At 35.8% G+C, this 19,705-nt stretch overlaps 2 protein-coding genes and 1 non-coding gene across 10 annotated transcripts in view; 1 reads left to right on the top strand and 2 right to left on the bottom strand.

Moving 5' to 3' along the window:
- Positions 1-19,705, top strand: part of CHML (CHM like Rab escort protein) — a 261,691-nt gene that overhangs the window by 127,117 nt on the left and 114,869 nt on the right. The window lies entirely within an intron of this gene.
- WDR64 (WD repeat domain 64) overlaps positions 1-19,705 on the bottom strand; it is a 140,410-nt gene that overhangs the window by 58,514 nt on the left and 62,191 nt on the right. Inside the window, exons 8-9 of the mRNA XM_059078960.2 lie at positions 18,111-18,286; positions 9,734-9,910 (exon numbers count right to left, since the gene is read on the bottom strand). Of these exons, the coding sequence (XP_058934943.2) occupies positions 9,734-9,910; positions 18,111-18,286 (353 nt within the window). The remainder of the gene's footprint in view (positions 1-9,733; positions 9,911-18,110; positions 18,287-19,705) is intronic.
- LOC131747460 (U6 spliceosomal RNA) lies at positions 3,931-4,036 on the bottom strand. Its single transcript, XR_009332915.1, has one exon. It is a non-coding gene; the product is annotated as a U6 spliceosomal RNA (small nuclear RNA).

The following is a 19,705-nucleotide window of genomic DNA, read 5'->3' as shown; positions in this document are numbered from 1 at the left end:
ATAGTTCCCTGTGCTATACAGTAGGACCTTGTTTTTTATACATTCTATATATAATATAGAATGCATCTGCTAATCCCAAACTCCCACCCAACCCTCTCCCACTCCCCTTCCCTTTGGCAACCACCAGTCTATTCTCTATGCCCCGATTCTGTTTCTGTTTCATACAAAGTTTCATTTGTGTCATTATAGATTCCACATATAAGTGATGTCATATGATATTTTTCTTTTTCTGACTTACTTCACTTAGTATGATAATCTCTAGTTGCATCCATGTTGCTGCAAAAGGCAAATATTTCATTCTTTTTAATGGCTGAGTAATATTCCATTGTATATATGTACCACATCTTCTTTATCCATTCATCTGTCAATGGACATTTAGGTTGTTTCCATGTCTTGGCTCTTGTAAACAGTGCTGCAATGAACATTGGAGTGCATGTATCTTTTTTTTTTTCTTTTTCTTTTTTGCATTACACGGGCCTCTCACTGTTGTGGCCTCTCCCGTTGGGGAGCAGAGGCTCTGGATGCGCAGGCTCAGCGGCCATGACTCATGGGCCTAGCCACTCCACGGCATGTGGGATCTTCCCAGACTGGGGCACGAACCCATGTCCCCTGCATTGGCAGGTGGACTCTCAACCACTGTGCCACCAGGGAAGCCCGCATGTATCTTTTTGAATTATAGTTTTGTCTGGATATATGCCCAAGAGTGGGATTGCTGGATCATATGGTAATTCTATTTTCAGTTTTCTGAGGAACCTCCATACTGTTTTCCACAGTGGCTGTACCAACTTACATTCCCACCAACACTGTAGGAGGGTTCCCTTTTCTCCACACCCTCTCCAGCATTTGTTTTTTGTAGATTTTTTAAATGATGGCCATTCTGACTGGCATGAGGTGGTACCTCATTGTAGTTTTGATTTGCATTTCTCTAATAATTAGCAATGTTGAGCATCTTTTCATGTGCCCTATTGGTCTTCTTTGGAGAAATGTCTATTAAAGTCTTCTAACCATTTTTTGATTTTTTTTAATATTGACCTGCATGAGCTGTTTGTATATTTTGGGAATTAAGCCCTTGTCAGTTTCATCATTTTCAGATATTTTCTCCTATTCTGTAGGTTGTCTTTTCATTTTGTTTGTGGTTTCCTTTGCTGTGCAAAAGCTTGTAAGTTTGATTAGGTCCCATTAGTTTACTTTCATTTTTTTTTTCTGTTGCCTTGGGAGACTGACCTAAGAAAACATTGTTATGATTTATGTCAGAGAATGTTTTGCTTATGTTCTCTTCTAGGAGCTTTATGGTGTCATGTCTTATATGTTTAAGTCTTTAAGCCATTTTGAGTTTATTTTTGTGTATGGTGAGAGGGTGTGTTCTAAGTTCATTGATCTACATGTGGCTGTCCAACTTTCCCAACACCACTTGCTGAAGAGACTATCTTTATCCATTGTATATTCTTGCTTTCTTTGTTGAAGATTAATTGACTGTAGGTGAATGGGTTTATTTCTGGGCTCTCTATTCTGTTCCATTGATCCATATGTCTGTTTTTCTGCCAATAGCATTTTGTTTTGATTACTGTAGCATTGTAGTATTGTCTGAAGTCTTGGATGGTTATGCCTCCTGCTTTGTTCTTTTTCTTCAGGATTGCTTTGGCTATTCTGGGTCTTTTATGGTACCATATGAATTTTAGGATTGTTTGTTCTAGTTCTGTGAAACATGTTGTGGGTAATTTGATAGGGATAACATTAAATCTGTAGATTGCTTTGGGTAGTATGGCCATTTTAACAATATTAATTCTTCTAATCCAAGAACATGGGATATCTTTCCATTTCTTTGAATCCTCTTTTATTTCCTTTATTAATGTTTTATAGTTCTCAGCGTATAAATCTTACACCTCCTTAGTGAGATTTATTCCTAAGTATTTTCTTTTTTGTGTTGTGATTTTAAAAGACATTGTTTTTTTAACATTCCCTTTTTAATATTTCATGTTGGTGTAAAGAAATGCAACTGGTTTCTGTATGTTAATCTTGTATCCTTATCATCTGCATATAATGACAATTGTACCTTTTTCCTTCCAATTTGGATACACTTTTTTTTCTTGTATGATTGCTGTGGCTAGGACTTCCAATACTATACTGAAAAGCAGTGGTGAGAGTGGGCATCCTTGTCTTGTTCCAGATTTTAGTGGGAAGGCTTTCAACTTTTCACCATTGAGTATTATATTGGCTGTGGGTTTGTCATAGATAGCTTTCACTGTTTTGAGATATGTTCCCTCTATACCCACTTTGGTAAGAGTTTTAATCATGAATACATGTTGAATTTTGTCAAAGGCTTTTTTCTGCATCTATTGAGATAATCCTGTGATTATTGTCTTTTATTTTGTTGATGTAGTGTATTACATTGATTGAATTGTGTATGTTGAACCATCTTTGTGAACTTGGGATGAATGCCACTTGGTTGTGGTGTATGATCTTTTTTATGTGTTGTTGAATTCAGTTTGCTAATATTTTGTTGAGAATATTGCAACTATATTCATCAAAGATATTAGGCTGTAATTTTCCTTTTTGGTGGTGTCTTTGTCTGATTTTGGTATCAGGGTGATGGTGGCTTCATAAAATGTCCTTGGGAGTGTTCCCTCCTCTTCAATTTTTTTGGAAGAATTTGAGAAGGATTGATATAAGTTCTCCTTTGTATGTTTGGTAGAATTTGCCTGTGAAGCCATCTGGTCCTGGACTTTTGTTTCTAGTGAGTTTTAAAATGACAGATTCTATTTCAATTGTAGAGATCAGTCTGTTCAAATTATCTATTTATTCTTTTTTAAAAAATTTTATATATTTTTTGGCTGCATTGGGTCTTCATTGCTGCATTTGGGCTTTCTCTAGTTGCGGTGAGTGAGGACTACTCTTCATTGTGGTGCATGGGCTTCTCATTGTGGTGGCTTCTCTTGTTGTGGAGCATGGATTCTAGGCATGTGGGCTTCAGTAGTTGGCACATGGGCCCTAGAGCATGTGGGTTTCAGTAGTTGCAGTGCATGGGCTCAGTAGTTGCGGTACACAGGCTTAGTTGCTCCATGGCATGTGGGATCTTCCTGGACCAGGGATCGAACCCATGTCCCCTGCATTGGCAGGTGGATTCTTAACAACTGTGCCACCAGTGAGGTCCCTATCTATTTATTCTTGATTCAGTTTTGGTGGACGGTATGCTTCTAGAAACTTGTCCATTTCTTCTAGGTTGTTGAATTTGTTGACATACAATTATTTGTAGTATTTATTCCCTTATGGTTTTTTGTATTTCTGTGGTATCTGTCGTTATGTCTCCTTTTTCATTTCTTATTTTGTATATCTGTGTTCTCTCTCTTTTTTTCTTGGTGATTCTGGCCAGAGGTTTGTCAATCTTATTTATCCTTTCAAAGAACCAGCTCTTGGTTTTATAGACTTTTTCTGCTGTTTTTTTAGTCCCTATTTTATTTATTTCCTTTCTGATCTTTATTATTTCCTTCCTTTTGCTGACTTTAGGTTTTGTTTGTTCTTCTTTTTCTAATTCTTTTAAATGGTAGGTTAGGTGGTTTGAGATTTTTCTTGTTTTTTTGAGGAAGGCCTGTATTACTCTGAACTTCCCTCTAATAACTCTTTTTGCTGCATCCCATAGATTTGTATGGTTGAGTTTTCATTGTTATTTGTCTCAATGTACTTTTAAATTTCCTCTTTGATTTCATCATTGACCCATTGGTTTTTAGTAGCATTTTGTTTAGCCTCCATGTAATTGCTTTTTTCTCATTTCTTTTTCTGTGGTTAATTTCTAGTTTTATGCTGTTGTGGTCAGAGAAGATGTGTAAGATAACTTCTATACTCTTAAATTTGTTGAGGCTTATTTTGTACCCTAGTATGTGGTCAGTCCTAGAGAATGTTCCATGTGCACTTGAAAAGAATGTGTATTCTGTGAAAAATATGGAACGCTTTATGAATTTGCATGTCATCCTTGTGCAGGGGCCATGCTAGTCTTCTCTGTATCATTCCAATTTTAGTATATGTGCTGCCAAGCAAGCACTGTGACATTTTTTCCATGTTACTCCTCCCCTTGGGATTCACTTTGTCTTCTCACCTCCCCTTAGAAACTCCCTTTCTGGGCCACACTGACTCTTGATATTTCTTAAAGAACTAATTCAGCAACTATCTTCATCAGGAACCTCCTCTTCCTTCACCCCTGCACCCTGGCTCAGCCCTCCAAGTTCTCTGCTACAATCCTATAATGCAGTAGTGCAGGTACCATGCCTCATTAAACTTTGTATTCCTAATGCTAAGAATAGTGCTTGACACATAGTAGGTGTTCAATAAAAAGTGCTATTGATATATATACAGTGACATAGACAAATCTAAAAAACATATTAAATTAAATAAACTTTAAATATATACTGTATGATTTCACTTACATGTCATTCTAGAACAAGGAAAAACAAATCAATGGTGAAAAAAATTAGAACAGTAGTTGTCTTTCAGTGAGGGGCAAGTATTGATGGGCAGGGGCATCAAAGTGTTTTTTTTTTTAAATCTTGATAAGGGTTTGGGTGTGTGTATTCGTATTCAAATTCATTGAATAGCATACTTAAATTCTGTGCATTTTATTGTTTGTAAATTTCATTAAAAACACAACACCATAAACAAGAGTGAACTCTAGTTAAAGATATATATACTGAAGTGTTTGGGGATGATATGTACTGATATCTTCATCTTTGAAATACAATTTTAAAATAAGGTGGATTGGGCTTCCCTGGTGGCACAGTGGTTGAGAATCCGCCTGCCGATGCAGGAGACACGGGTTCGTGCCCCGGTCTGGGAAGATCCCACATGCCGCGGAGCGGCTGGGCCCGTGAGCCATGGCCGCTGAGCCTGCGCGTCCGGAGCCTGTGCTCCGCAACGGGAGAGGCCACAACAGTGAGAGGCCCGCGTATCGCAAAAAAAAAAAATAAAAAATAAAAAATAAAATAAGGTGGATTGAAGGGTGAATAGAGGATGGATATATGAATACATCTGCAATGAGGCAAATATTGCAAAATGTTAAGAGTAAATTTTAAGTGGAGGGTAACACTGTCAACTGTTCTATATTTTTGAAATTTTTCATAATAAAATGTTGAGAAAGAAAAACTTATGAACCATGCCCTCTTCAGAAGAGAAGTTTTGTATATAATTGCAGAGGCTTTTTAGATCCCTGGAAGTCCACCTATGAACAGATTATCCAAGGATCCCAGTTTAAGGGCTCTGGTTCTGTAACTCTGAGGATCTATTGTTAAGGACTTGTCAGGGAACACTTCTTTTTATCTGTGTGGAATACAAGATTGGTTCCTTTCAGTCTACTTACAATTTTGAAATTCAGAGAATATCCTGTAAAAAAAAAATAGTCTGATGATATATTTTCCTTATTTAGATTTTTAAAACAACAATTAGAGCAGTAAGAAAAAAATTAACCAAGTGATGTCACCAGAGCAAGATAAGAAGCTTAAAAAAAAAAAACCAAAACATTATAAAAACAGAAAGCTGAAATTTTAATAACTGACATTGGAAAATCTAGTTAAGATTATATAATGTCAAAATGTTGAAATAATAATTAGCCAGAAAAAGTGAACAACAATTTTGTGACCTCTTGATATGACCCCAAACTTACCCTTTTTATCAAAATCTTGGAGAAGTTAAAACACCTAGCTATTTTTAGATAGATGACAACATGAAATACTATTGGATTCCCTGAGTGGAGCCTGAAGAATATTTGTGATTATATCTAAGAGTAGTTTCTGATAAACTGTTGAAACTCATCTACACCCAGCTGCTCAGAAGTTAGAATTGCCATGGCAAAAATGACCATACACAAAATGAAAACACAAATAAGAAACTGGGAAAAAATATTTGGAACTTCCATCACAAAGGACTAATATTCCTAATGCATATTCCTAATTATTTATAAGTGTGTGTGTATTCTTATATTCCTAATATATAAAGAGCTTTTTAAAACATTAGAAAAGAGCAACCTAGATAGAAAAATAAGACAAAGAATAGATAAGTGATGCATATACATAAAAATATGCTCCACTTATTCATTACACTAGAAAAGGAAAATAAAACATACCAAGTTACAGTTTCCACCTATACTTTTTGAACAAATCTAAAAGTTTGATACTGTACACTCTTGGTGAAGCTCTGGGGAAGTAGGCACTCTCATATGTTGTTAGTGGGAATATAAAATTGTGTAACTGATGCAGGAGAGAATTTGGCATTTACTTTTTTTTTTTTTTTTTTTTGGTGGTACGCGGGCCTCTCATATTGTGGCCTCTCCCATTGTGGAGCGCAGGCTCGGGACGCGCAGGCTCAGCGGCCATGGCTCACGGGCCCAGCCGCTCCATGGCATGTGGGATCTTCCCGGACCTGTGGGATCTTCCTGGACCGGGGCACGAACCCGTGTCCCCTACATCGGCAGGTGAACTCTCAACCACTGCACCACCAGGGAAGCCCTGGCATTTACTTTTTGATGCAGCAGTATCTCTTCTAGGAATCTATTTTAAAGATTCAAAAATTTGAAATGATGTATGCATAAGACTATTTGTTAGAGCACTATTTATAACTGGAAAAAAATTGGAAACTACCCAAATGTTAACTCATAGGGGACTAGTTGAACAAACTATGGTACATCCAACTAACTGAAATAACATAGAACTTTCAAAAAGAAAGATGAAATATCTGTACAACCATGTTCGTACCTGCAGTAGCCAAAATGTGGAAGCAACCTAAATGTCTACCAATGGGTGAATTGATAAATAATATGTGGTATATATATACAATGGAATATAATTCATGCTTAAAAAGGGAGAACATTCTGAGATATGCTCCAACATAAATGAACCTTGAGGACATTATGCTAAGTGAAACAAACCAGTCACAAAAGGACAAATATGGTATAATTCCACTTACATGTGGTACCTAGGGTAGTCAGAGTCATAGAGACATAATGTAGAATGGTGGATGTCAGGGGCTAGAGGAGGGGGGAATGGGGAGTTATTGTTTAATGGGTATAGAGTTTTGGTTTTGTAAGATGAAAAGAGTTCTCTGGGTGATGAGGGTTGCACACAATATGAATGTACTTAATACCACTGAACTCTATAACTAAAAAATGGTTAATATGGTAAATTTTATGTTATGTGTATTTTACCTTAATTTTAAAAAGATGAACATTTCTATATACTGTTTATAATGATCTCCAGAGTATATTATTAAATAAAGTAAGCAAGGAATATAAGAATATGTACAGTATCTTAACACTTGCTTAAGAAGGGGGAGGGGATACACATAAGGATAAGTATTAGATTATAGTTTTAAAAAACAACATTGGAAGCATAAATCAAAAACTTAAAAACAAAAGGTTAACTATAGATTAGGAAAAGAATAGAAGGGACAGGAATGGAAGTTAGAATAAATCTTGTTTTGAAGATCTGATTTAAAATCTATTTAAATGTTTTGCATAATAATTAGACAAAATTAAACTTTTAAAAAGCAATACATTAAAAATGCAATAAACTTTGTTGTGTATAGAGTTGGTGGCACAAATAATTTTAAAACATAGTAATTTGATTGTATATTCCGAGAGATATGTACTCTAAGGGCAGAAACTACAAAGAAAATAAGATAATTGTTTCAGCTATCATATTTCTAGTTATTTTATTTTTTTCCAAAACTATAATCTAACATACTATAATATAATGTACTATAATACAATATAATATGACATAAAACCCTATATATTATATAAGATACATTATATAAATAATAGGATGAAGCAAGTAAGTAATTATGTTAATGTCATTAGAAACAGAGATTTTCTGTGAGAGAAAAAGATAACAAAAATAAAATCAGGGCTTCCCTGGTGATGCAGTGGTTGAGAGTCCGCCTGCCAATGCAGGGGACACGGGTTCGTGCCCCGGTCCGGGAAGATCCCACATGCCGCGGCTTAGGCCCATGAGCCATGGCCGCTGAGCCTGCGCGTCCAGAGCCTGTGCTCCGCAATGGGAGAGGCCACAACAGTGAGAGGCCCGCGTACCAAAAATAAAATAAAATAAAATAAGTAATGCCATGTTATTTTAAATCTGAATGGGAATATCAGTACAAGCTAAAGATGTATTTTCTCTTAAATATTTTTCCTAGCTCTGTCCATTGAAAAGTTCTAAAAACAAGGATCAATCCAGTGACAATAAGCATCTCTAAAACTCAGTTTGTAGTTTCTTAATGCTATTTTAATGATTAATCTCACTAAAAGAACTAGGATTTCTTGGTAAAATGGTGGATTGTAGATCTGGAACAAGAAATTAACAAAATAAGCCTGGAAACTTGTCACACCGGAAGCTATCCAGAACTACTAGAGTCATGTCAAAAGAACTCAGAAGCCTGAAAAGTGTCCGACTAGCTTGAGATGGGATGATTTGAGAATTAATTAATAATGCAATAGACTGAAACAAATCAAGAATATTTAAATTTATGATTTGATAATGATACTAAACAAATAAAATCCATTGACCACTTTTTTGGAGGATGCTAAGGAACCCAATCTCTTATTTTGAAAACTGATAAATATAAGAATCAATCAGTTACTTTGATTTCCTATCTGAACTGTACCTCAGTGTAAACAAATAGTTGATAATAGTTTTTCCTTTTTGAATTTTTGAATTTTATTTTATTTACTTTTTTATACAGCAGGTTCTTATTAATTATCCAGTTTACACATATTAGTGTATATATGTCAATACCAATCTCCCAATTCATCCCACCACCACCATCCCCCCACACTTTTCCCCTTTGGTGTCCATACGTTTGTTCTCTACATCTGTGTCTCTATTTCTGCCCTGCCAGTGATAACCAGTGATAACAGTTTTTCTTTAAAGACACATTCCAGCTAATAAATGAATCAGAATGTTAAGATGGCAACTCTGAATGAAATAATAAACCTAGGTAGTGGTCATCAATGGCTGCTCCAAAAAAAGAGAACCAGTATTATGTGAATTTTGATGGAAGTACATGACATCATGTACTGTAGTGACTTCCATGTACCATAGAGTCTTACTTTTTTTTATAATCAAAGCTGCATGCACCAGATATAACTACCAGGTTAAAGAAAGTAAAGAAGAACTTTTAAAATTCATCACAAGGGTGCAATCAGCAAAATCTGGAAAATGAGAAACCAGGCACCAATTGTCCAGTATCTTCAAGAAATAATTTGCAAGGGAAAAAAAAGAGATAGGAAAGATAATTATAGATTAAAAGAGACTGAAGAGACTTATCAACCAAATGCAACAAATGGGCCTTGATTAGATTCTTGATGAAACAAACTGTAAGAAATACATATGTATGATAAAATCTGGGAATACTGAAAAATGTGATGTGATTATATTAAAGACTTCTTGTAAATTATTTTAGAAAATAATGGTACCATTGTTTTGTTGGGTTTTTGAGTCATTACCATTTAGAGATACATACTGAAATATTTAGGGATGAAATTACACAATGTCTTGGATTTGCTTCAGAATAATCCATCCATTGACAGTAGTCGTAGGAAAGTGGTAGGAATAACGAGAAATAAGTTTGGCCATGCATAGATAATTTTTGAAGCTGGGTGATAATACATAAAAGTTCATTGTATTATTTTCTCTACTTTTATATATGTCTGTAAATTTTCATAATAAAAAGGAAAACAAATCAAGAAAAAACTTACATCAACATGTTGAGAAAAGTTTTTCTCCACTTCCAACTCCACATCTGGGAAAGGAATAGCCATACTCCTATCTTTAGCAGACATCCTTAGATGCACAATACGATTCCCATTTTGTAGGACAGGCACAACATCAGGCAGCTCCCATATCACCGCAAGGTAAATATCATCTTCCTTACCCTTTAAGAGAAATCCAGTGAGTACATGAAAAATTCAATTAACTCTTTTATTTTGAGCTGTTTTAAAGATATAGAGAAAAATAGAGCAAACAATGATATACCCACCACTCAGCTTTATCATATCTTAAACACCATCTATCCCTCCCTAATATAATTCCTCTTTCTTCTTTACTCTCTAGAGGTAACAAGTAACCTTAATATGGTTTTAGTCATGAAAATTTTATATTTATACACACACACACACACACACACACACACACACACACACACACCCCATATTCAGGTTTTAGTCATATATATTGGGTTGGCCAAAAAGTTCGTTCGGGTTTTTCCGTAGCATCTTAACGTCTTTCTGACCAACCCAATATACATGTTACATGATATTGCTTCCAGGCTTCTAACTTTTTATAAATGTTATCAAACTGTATGGATTCTGCTTCAACTTGCTTGTTTCACTTAATATTATATTTTTGAGATTTATACAAGTTATTACATCGTGCTCCAGTTCATTTATTTTTAACTGTTTTATAGTATTGTATGAATATACTATAATTTACTTATCCATTCTCCTAGTGGTGAGTGTTCAGGTTGTTGCCAATTTTTCACTGCCTTTTTTTATGGACAGGTGCCATATTTTCTTGAGCATGTGCCTGGTGTAGAATTACCAAGTTGTAAGATATGCACACCATCAACTTCACTAGGTATTGCCAAGTGGCTCTTCAAGGTAGCGTCCATTTCCACTTTCACTAGGAGTAAATAAAAGCTCTCCTTTCTTCACATTTTTGCCAAAACTTCATTTTACTTGATTTTTAAATAATTATTTTTGACTGATGGGTTTAAAATAGGACATTTAAAAATTAATTTTAAAATTTATTAATTACATTAATCACATTTTTCTAATTTAGTAAGTTGAACTTTTTTTTTTCTCATGTATTTGTGAGCCATCCAGCTTTCTTATCTGTCCTTTGTCTATTTTTCTGCTGGGCTGTTTCTTTTTCTTTTGGATTTGTGGAGCTTCTTTCTGTATTCTGGTTCCTAATCTTTTCTCAGTTACCTGGGGTGCAGTGGTCTTTTTTCAGTCTTTGACTTGTCCTTCTACTTTGTTTTTTAATGCAAATGTTTGTTTTTAATTTTACTGTAGTAAAGATATCTTTGTGATATCCCATCTATGAATATGGTATATCTCATTTATTCAGGGTGTTTCTGTGTCCTTTAAGATTCCCCCCCACCACAAAAATCTTGTATGTTATTGTTAGATTTTTGTTTGCTGTTGTATTTATTTATTCTGTTTTCTAATTTGGTTATTATTCATGAGATGCTCTTAGTTTTAGAATTTTCCATTTTTATATGGGAATAAAGACCAATTTTTGAAGATTGGTATTTTGTGAGCAGAGCAGGGATCCTCCTTGGTTGAAAAGCAGCTGTGGTAAAGTGGGGAGACTATTGGTCTAGGCATGATGACAATATGTTTCTAGTCTTAGTTCTAGTGAGAACTTGGGCAAAGTGTATATCTTTATGGGGCCTTATTTTCCTTAGTTAATGGATAAAAGTCCTTCCATTTTTTAAAAACTTTATGATTCTTGGTGTAGATCTACTATCTCTGTTATCTCATATCTATGTTATTTCAAAAGTATGAGCCAGTTGTACTCCCACATACTAGTTGATTCTTTGGTTAGCATTTGCACCATTGTGGGAGTAGAAGGAATCTCAGCAACATCCAAATAGTGATCTGATATTGATAGACTGAGTAATAGATTAGTTAGGGTCATGGGCCCCCTTGATGGGATGAATTGGCTACAGTGGTTTTAATAAGTTTAGCTGGTTTCAACTGAACCACTTAGGAAGGTGGCTATCAAACTTTCTGAATTCATAGAGCACTAAATTTTAAAAATATTTTAAAAGATTGATTTAGAGTTACTAACATTTAATTTTACTAGGAAAGGACATGGGGGAAAGGAGAGAGAAAACTCTATTATCATTTTATGAAAAGAAAGGCTATTTTAATACAAAAAAGTAAAAAAGATAAAATCTTACAATTTTTAAAGTAAAATTAGGTTTATGAAAAATTCTTATTTTCTTCATTTCACCTCTAACTGGTGAAACTTTTTATCTGAGATAGGTATTGGCAGATAGGCCTTTAGGAATTGGTGCTCCAGAAAAACAGCAGTTCACATAATGCTAAGGGCATGTGTTATGCTAATTGCTTCACAAAGAAAGGTCTTTTGCTTTAAGGGGCTCACAAACAGGGCTATATGAGTAGACACACAAAGTAATGTGGATAGGAAGGAAGAGCAAATAAAAAGAAATAAGTGGGGTTTTAGAATTTGAACTATTTGGGGGGGTTAATAAAAATCTCTGAACTCCCATAGTGCTTTGTTCATAATGTTAGAACAGTAATTTCTAATCAACCTATGGTTTTGTCAGAAAGGGTTTTGGGGCAAATTTACCAAAATTTTTATGTACTCAGAATAAAATTTTTTCCTCTTAGGACTGAGATATGAAACACTATACTGTTTTCTTCTCTGTGGTCTATGAAGTTTTATCAGTGGGTCAGTCAATTTAAAATCTGCACTCCCATTACATGACTAAAGGACCTTGCCAGGAAAAACTAGTACAGTGGTGATTTGTGAAGAGATCAGGCAACTGCACAAGCATTTTTCTGAGACTTGAGAAAAGAAAACTAAGAATATAAGTGCAAGAGAGACATGACATTTTAAACCATTAAAAACTGGTTTGAAGACATTAAAAAGAAGTACGTAAAACTTATGGGGACTCCACTTTAGTTCAAAATGCATTAGCAATGTTTCCTGAATAACTGAATGTAATCCCTGAAGAATTTTTTGTTTTGTTTGTTTGTTTGTTTAATGCAGCTGAGAGTCTTGGAAGATAGAATTTTGGTTCATCTTTTCTCCACTCTACTCCCAGCTTCAGCGTCAGGAAGAACAACCTTCCTTCCCTCAACAATTTCTGGGGACAAGCAGAGAAATGGGGTTTAGAGTTTGGGGAAAGAAAGTTATCATGGGTCTGTTCCCCCCTGGGCTGAATTAAAGCCTGGGAACCCTTATTCAGGGGGAGACTACTAGGATGGGATTTAAGCATGGTGGTTCATCTGCAAATATACTTAAATCCCCAGAGGTGTGTGTGGCATGGCTTAGGCCTAGTTTCCCTTTCTTCCAAGGAATTAGAGGAGTAGCTGAACAGGTGGACTAAGCCTTCTGTACTTTAGAAACTGGGAGAGTGAGAAGAGAATGGGCAGCAGAAAAGCTTACTGCCAGTGCCTCAACAGGGGACTATTGTGGGGACTGCTAACCCCAGCCCTCAAGAACACCATGGCTGTACATCCCACCCTTTGGGATTATCACATTTTGCAATTTTCTAGTAGCCAAACCCCAGTGAGCAGAAAAAGAAATGTAGTTCAGTAGGCCTAGAATCTAGAGGGAAGAACAGACAAAACATGCAGAACAGATCCCAGACTACCTAGAACTGCTGGGAAGTATGATAACTTGAGCAAAACAGAACAGTACTTCAGGGAGTTCAAAACAGAAACAAAAACCAACACAACATCATCTTCAAATTTAAGAATTTGGTTAATGAGCTGAAGGAGAATCAGCACCTGTCTGAGACTCAAACTAACAGCCTAGCAGTAGAGAAAATATTTCAAAACACTTAGCAAAACTAAAATGAAACAAAAACACAGAGGAAAATATAAGAGATTTGGACAGTTTCAGAAGACCTAATATGCAAATAGTATGGGTTTCTGAATTAGAACAAGAAACAGATGCCAAAGAGACACCTAATACACAAATAATAATACAAAACAATCCCCTGAGCTGGAAGAAATGCCTAGGACTTCAGATTGAAAGTCTCCTGTGGAATTGATGAGAAAAGATATACACATAGGCATAGACTTTAAACTTCAAGACAAAGATAACATCTTACAAATTTGCAGAGAGAAAGAATAAGTTGCTTACAAAGGAAGACACAGAGCAGCTTTGGACTGCTCATTGGTAACACTGTCACTTCAAGACAGTGAAGTTACATATAGACCAAATAAAAGGTCCTGTAACTCAAGAATGCCAAAATATTTCCCAAGAGTTGGTGCTGATTTACACCAACATTAGCAGTGAATGAGTAGTCACATTGTTCCACAGCCTTGCTAAAACTCAGACTTACTTTTTAAAATCAGTCTATTGGGTGTATTATATCTATTCTAATTCTAACTTGAAGTTACTAATAAAGTTTAGTGGTTTTTCATATGTTTATTGGCCTTCTGTGTTTTCTGCTTTATGAAGTGCCTATCTTTTTTCATTTTTCTATTGAACTGTTTATCTTACTTATTATCTAAGAACTTTGGATACTAATCAAGTTGCAAATATTTTCTATAATTCTACTCTTGTCTTTTTGCTCTCATTATGATGACTATTGATGGAGAAATGTTATTAATTCAAATAAATTAATCTTTTCCTTAATAACTAGTGATTTTTAAATATCATTTAAAATATTTCTTTATCCTGAATTCATAAAGACAATCCCCTTAATTATCTGCTAAAAACCATATTGTTTTGTTTTTCAATTAATGTCTTGAAGTCATTAATCCACAAGGAATAGTCTTAGAGATCATGAAATCATGAAAGTTAGAGTTCTTTTTTTCTCTCCCTGTGGATGTCTAGTTGCTCCAAAACGATTTATTGAAAAGTATATTCTTGCCACAAATATCTGCTATGCCATTTCTGCTGTATATGGATTTCTTTGTTGTTCTGTTACTCTCTGTGCCCAAACTTGGTTGTCCTGTTTCCTTGTGAGCTTAATTATGTTAGCTATGGTCTGAGATGAAGTTGTCTTCCTCCAGAATGAATTTGTGCTTGTTTCTGCCAGGTGCCTTGTGGAACTACCAGTATTGGATCACCTTAAACCAAGTTCATAGTTAAGATTTCCTTGATCACCTAAGTATTGCAAATCTAGGCGGCAATCTAGGTTGCAAATGCATATGAGATCCTACCTGTGGTCAGTTTCTCAGGGACAGGGTTTGTCTCATCTTGTTTTGTTTTCCTACTCTTCTCCCTTGTTCCTTGCTTGGTTCAGTGTGAGGGCATTCTTTCCTGGATTGCCCCCTAGGAGGCTGGCTTTTTACTTTCTGGTTCACCCTCATCTTTATAGTGTGATTTTGGGTCCCAGAATATTGTGGAGTTGGTATTACTCCTTGCCTTACACAGGCCCTAAGCCTCGACTTCTTTTGCCCCTTCTAATCTGGTGAGTTTTCAAAAATTGAACCCAGTTTACTTTGGAAAATGCCCTCAGGACAAAAGTAGTAGTGGTGTTTTGGTTCTCAATTTACCTTTCTCATTCTCCACTTTCACTAAAATTTTGGTCTTCTATTTACTTACTGTATTGTCATCTCTTAAATGCTAGTTAGGAGATTTAGAAAATATTTTATCCAGAAATTTTCATGGTTTTCAGTGGAGGATTGGTCTGAGTAATCTAGTTCACTAACACAGAATCCTGGGATTTAGAAAAAATATGTAGCATATGTGGAGCACACAAAACGTTTCTTGAATTGTGTTGAATTTAATTGGAAATCTGAGGAAAGAGAAATCTTCCCTGACTCCCAGATTAGGATAGGCACCACCCACCATCATTAATTTCTATAGCACTTTGTGCAAGAAATCATAACACTTGTAATAGGTGGATCAACATTAGTCTTTCTTATTAAATTGTACGTTCCATTGTGAAAGGGGGGATATCTTTCTGGTTCATGGTAAACATTTGGTAAATGATCATTGAACAAAACAAGTGAATGAAAATATTCTAGAAAATAAGTATGTAAATCAGACCATATTTACTTTAAATCAGCAGATAATAGTAAGTGGTAAGTAAATAATAAGATGTTAATAATAATAAAAATAAGTATATTTTCAACATTATCCTTATTGTAAAATTCCCCCATACAACATTAATAAAAATACCCTAAAACGCCCCATAGATTTACTATTGTATATCTTACAAGGGGTTTCTTATATTTCTTACATTTCAATCCTTAGTGAGCACCTACTCTGGGCAGAGCAAAAATACAAATATGAATAAGAGGGGTTTTCAGTCCTCATCAAGTTCAATCTATGGAATTCTGGAGACATGGAAAATCAAAATAATCAAAGTGAAAAATTCTACAATAGGACTAAAAGCAATTTTGATGTGAGAACAGCACCATGCTACTTTTTGCAGTTTTTAAAAAGGAGTGTTTATAACAACAGACATTGTCTGTTAGGAAGGGTATCTTGATGGTCAATTGCACTAACTTAAAACAGGGAAATTAATACACTGTTGCATTTTAGACTATATTACTAAGAAGTTCCTTTCTACAATGCCATTTTTTTTAGGGAGTAAGTGAGCTTGTTTTATTTATTACTTTATTTATTTTTTAAACATTTCAGCAATTAAAGGTTCTGAGGGCTAAGTGGGTGGAGATGAGTTTGGTTTTATTTCATCTCTCTAAAGAGAAAGTGGGTTGGTAGACCAAGCCCAGATAAAAGCAAAGTTGCCAACACTAATGACACTGCATGAGCTGGGGCCGGGGGTGTGCATGTGTGTGTCAGGACCAGAAGGTAAGAAAATGGGAAATAAAGAATAAGAATTCCAGTCTAAGGCCGTCCGTTGAACAAATGGTAAGCTATAAGAAAGACTAATGCCATCTCTAGCCAAAACTTTATTTGGGGCCAAAATTACATTTTCCTAATGACCCCCTTGCTTTGTGTCACTTTTTAGGTTCTTCCTTCACAGGCTGAAAACCCACAAGTGCTAACTACATGCCCCAGTTTTCAGAAATAATGCTACCTGCAAGTTCTGTTTTCTGAAGGAATGTGTCTATGTTTAGATGATATTTAAACTATTGCTTTATTTTGTCAATTCAGCAAAAAATAGTCAGACCAAATTCTCCTTTAGTGATGTATTGACTTGGCTATCAACTTGTTTTCACTTTCCTGCAAATTATTTAATACATAATTAAATAGAATTGTGTTGATGCCACAACTGTTTTTGTCTCAGTTATCTAAAAGGTCATTAAATTTTTCCTTTGGTCTATATGTTATTCAATTTTTAACTTCATTTCTTAGTATTTCATTTTATTTATTGAGGAAATTGAGTTCATCAGTAAGAACTCAACATTCCAAACATGGTAGAATTACAAAGTAAATCTTTTAAAGGAAATTTACAACTATTTCTTTCCACTTTAGAGCTTCCTTTCTAGCACAGTGCTATTTTGGATTGCTCAAACAGCAAAGAAAGATTAGTTGAATCAGGAAAGTTTTTCACTCCCTTTTTCCAACAGTAGGGCTGTCAGTCATCGTAATCAATGCTACCTTAATGCAAGACTTTTTTTCTGATCTTAGCTTTCAGAAGGGGAATAATAAGGGCAATGAATCCCAGAGTTCTAGTCAGGGAAATATCCACTTAATAGCGAGGATAAATCATCTAATTTTCTTTCTTTATTTTATGTTCTATAAAAATTTTATTGATTTTTTGGCCATGCCGCGCAGCTTGCAGGATCTTAGTTCCCCGACCAGGGATCAAACCCGTGCCCCCTGCATTGGGAGTGTGGAGTCTTAACCACTGGACTGCCACGGGAGTCCATAAATGATCTAGTTTTCATTTAAGAATGAAGAAGGCATTAGTGTTCTTAGGTGGTAATAGACGCACTGGAAAAAATAAATTAGTCTACCTCAATCCCTGTAAAACAGCCCTGAGCATATTGCATTATTAACTATAAAGTAAACAAAGTAATTTTGGTGACAAACTGAAAAAGTGACTTCAACATCCCTGAATGCATTATGGGTTATAAGGTTCAGAGAGGAATCATTGCTCCCTTTCACAGAGTCTGCTGGGAAGCAGCTCTGCCAGTGAATTATCCCCAAATGAGGGTATAAACCATGTCAGAGGTGGCAGCTGTATACACATTTAATCTTTTTGATATCCACTCCAGAGGATCCCAGCTAATCCCTTCAGCAAACACTGGATGGGCAGGATGCTATGGCTGAGCAGCTGTTCTTTGCTTGGACCTGGGCAATATTAATTAGGAACATCCTAGGAAGGTTGGTGGAGAAATACTATCCTCAGCTGGCTGGCAGGAGAGGATTCAAATGGGGATTATCCACACTCAGTTGTTTTTCCCAAGAAGAGAGTATAGAGTATATAAAAATGGGATTGCAAACCTGGATCATTTTGATCTTCCCATTGCGCTCCAAAGCGAGGATCAAGTACTGGTGTTTTTCCTGAGCTTGTAGGAAGATCAGGCGTTGCAGCCAATGCTCTTCCTCCTTCCAGTCTTTCCCTTCTGGTAACACTTTCATCTCTTGCCCACTGCCAAAGTCCCAGATTTTAACTGTCCCTGAACACACAGAGAAAAGACTATATAGGCAAAAATAATGTATAGAAAGAATGACTTTTATCTCAGAGAAAATTGATCTAATTGAAAGCTTTCTGCCACAGTTTATCCTAGGTTTATTTCCTACTGAGACTGATATATGAGTCTCTCTAGCATTGCTGTGTACCAAATATATTTCTGTATGCCTTAATTTGTCACAGGCTGATAAAAAATAAACAGGACCAGCAAATGTCTTGAAATTTGTGACTGTTTTCTTTGAAATTCTCAGACTCTCCTGTCTGAGCTTTCTGTCTTAAGTGGGTCTTTTCTGCCTTTATTCTCCCAATGCCTTCCAGTTTGCTAAGTACTCTTCGGTATCTATCATCAATCTATGTATCTATCTATCTATCTATCTGATATCATGTCACAATGATTATTAAGAGTAAAAAAATCACTCCAATAGTGTCATTTCCTAAGGTGCTAACATGTTTTAGGACTAGCTCCTACTGGTAACAAAAGGTTTAAAAGAATGCCAGCAGGTAGGAAACAATCAAGCTTTGAGTTGTTTTTTTGTTACATAAGAAGGAAATGCAGAAAGGGTGTCATGTTTCTTTCTACATTTGAAATCATACTTTCTTTATAGTTAACTTCATTCATTTAGGAGAACCTGATGAAGAGGCCAGGTGAGATGATAGCAAACTTGTTGAATGCCTATTTCTACGTCATTACTCAGTGTACACTAATAATTATCTTCTAACATGGGTTTTTATAGTGACCTCAGGGTTAAAATCTAGTGTACTGCCCTTCACAGTACTTTTCCTCCCCTTCCTTAATCCTAACCTCAACCCCCTCCTCCTGCTTCTTATCTTCCAGTACTAATCCTGCTGGACATCCAGAATGTTTTCACTGTGCTGTTTTCCTTCCTTTATGCTAGGTTCCCTCCATCAGCAATACTCACAACCCCATCATTTTTTTTTCACTAAAAACTTCTTTAAACATTAATTAAATTCTCCCTATATACACAGCCCGGCAGTAGGAGCAGGGGATGAAAAGTGAGCATAGTTCCTGCCTTCAAGGAATTTATGGTCTTGTAGGAAATCATATAAACAAGTAAAAGAAGTGATCATGCTCTCACTTATTCCTGGGTATGTGGACCACAGTCTCATGGCCCAGATTTCCTGCTGACTTAGGACTTTGGCAATAAGATTTAGTGGGGCAGAAAGCAGGGAGGATACTGCTCAGCTCTTCCCAGGTGATGGGTGGGTGAGAATGAGAGGGGACTGCTGGCTTGTGGGTAGAGTTGCTTTGGGAGCTAGAGAATCCTTTTCCTCAGGGTGTCCTAGACCCAGAGTCTTTGACAATTAACACGTACTTCTGAGGAGGACAAACTCTCACTAGCACTAACAAAGTGAAATATGACTTGCTTGCACGAAAATAATAGTA

This window comes from Kogia breviceps, chromosome 1 (assembly GCF_026419965.1).
Source record: "Kogia breviceps isolate mKogBre1 chromosome 1, mKogBre1 haplotype 1, whole genome shotgun sequence".
Classification (NCBI taxonomy): Eukaryota; Metazoa; Chordata; class Mammalia; order Artiodactyla; family Physeteridae; genus Kogia; species Kogia breviceps.
This window is presented reverse-complemented; position numbering and strand designations above follow the sequence as displayed.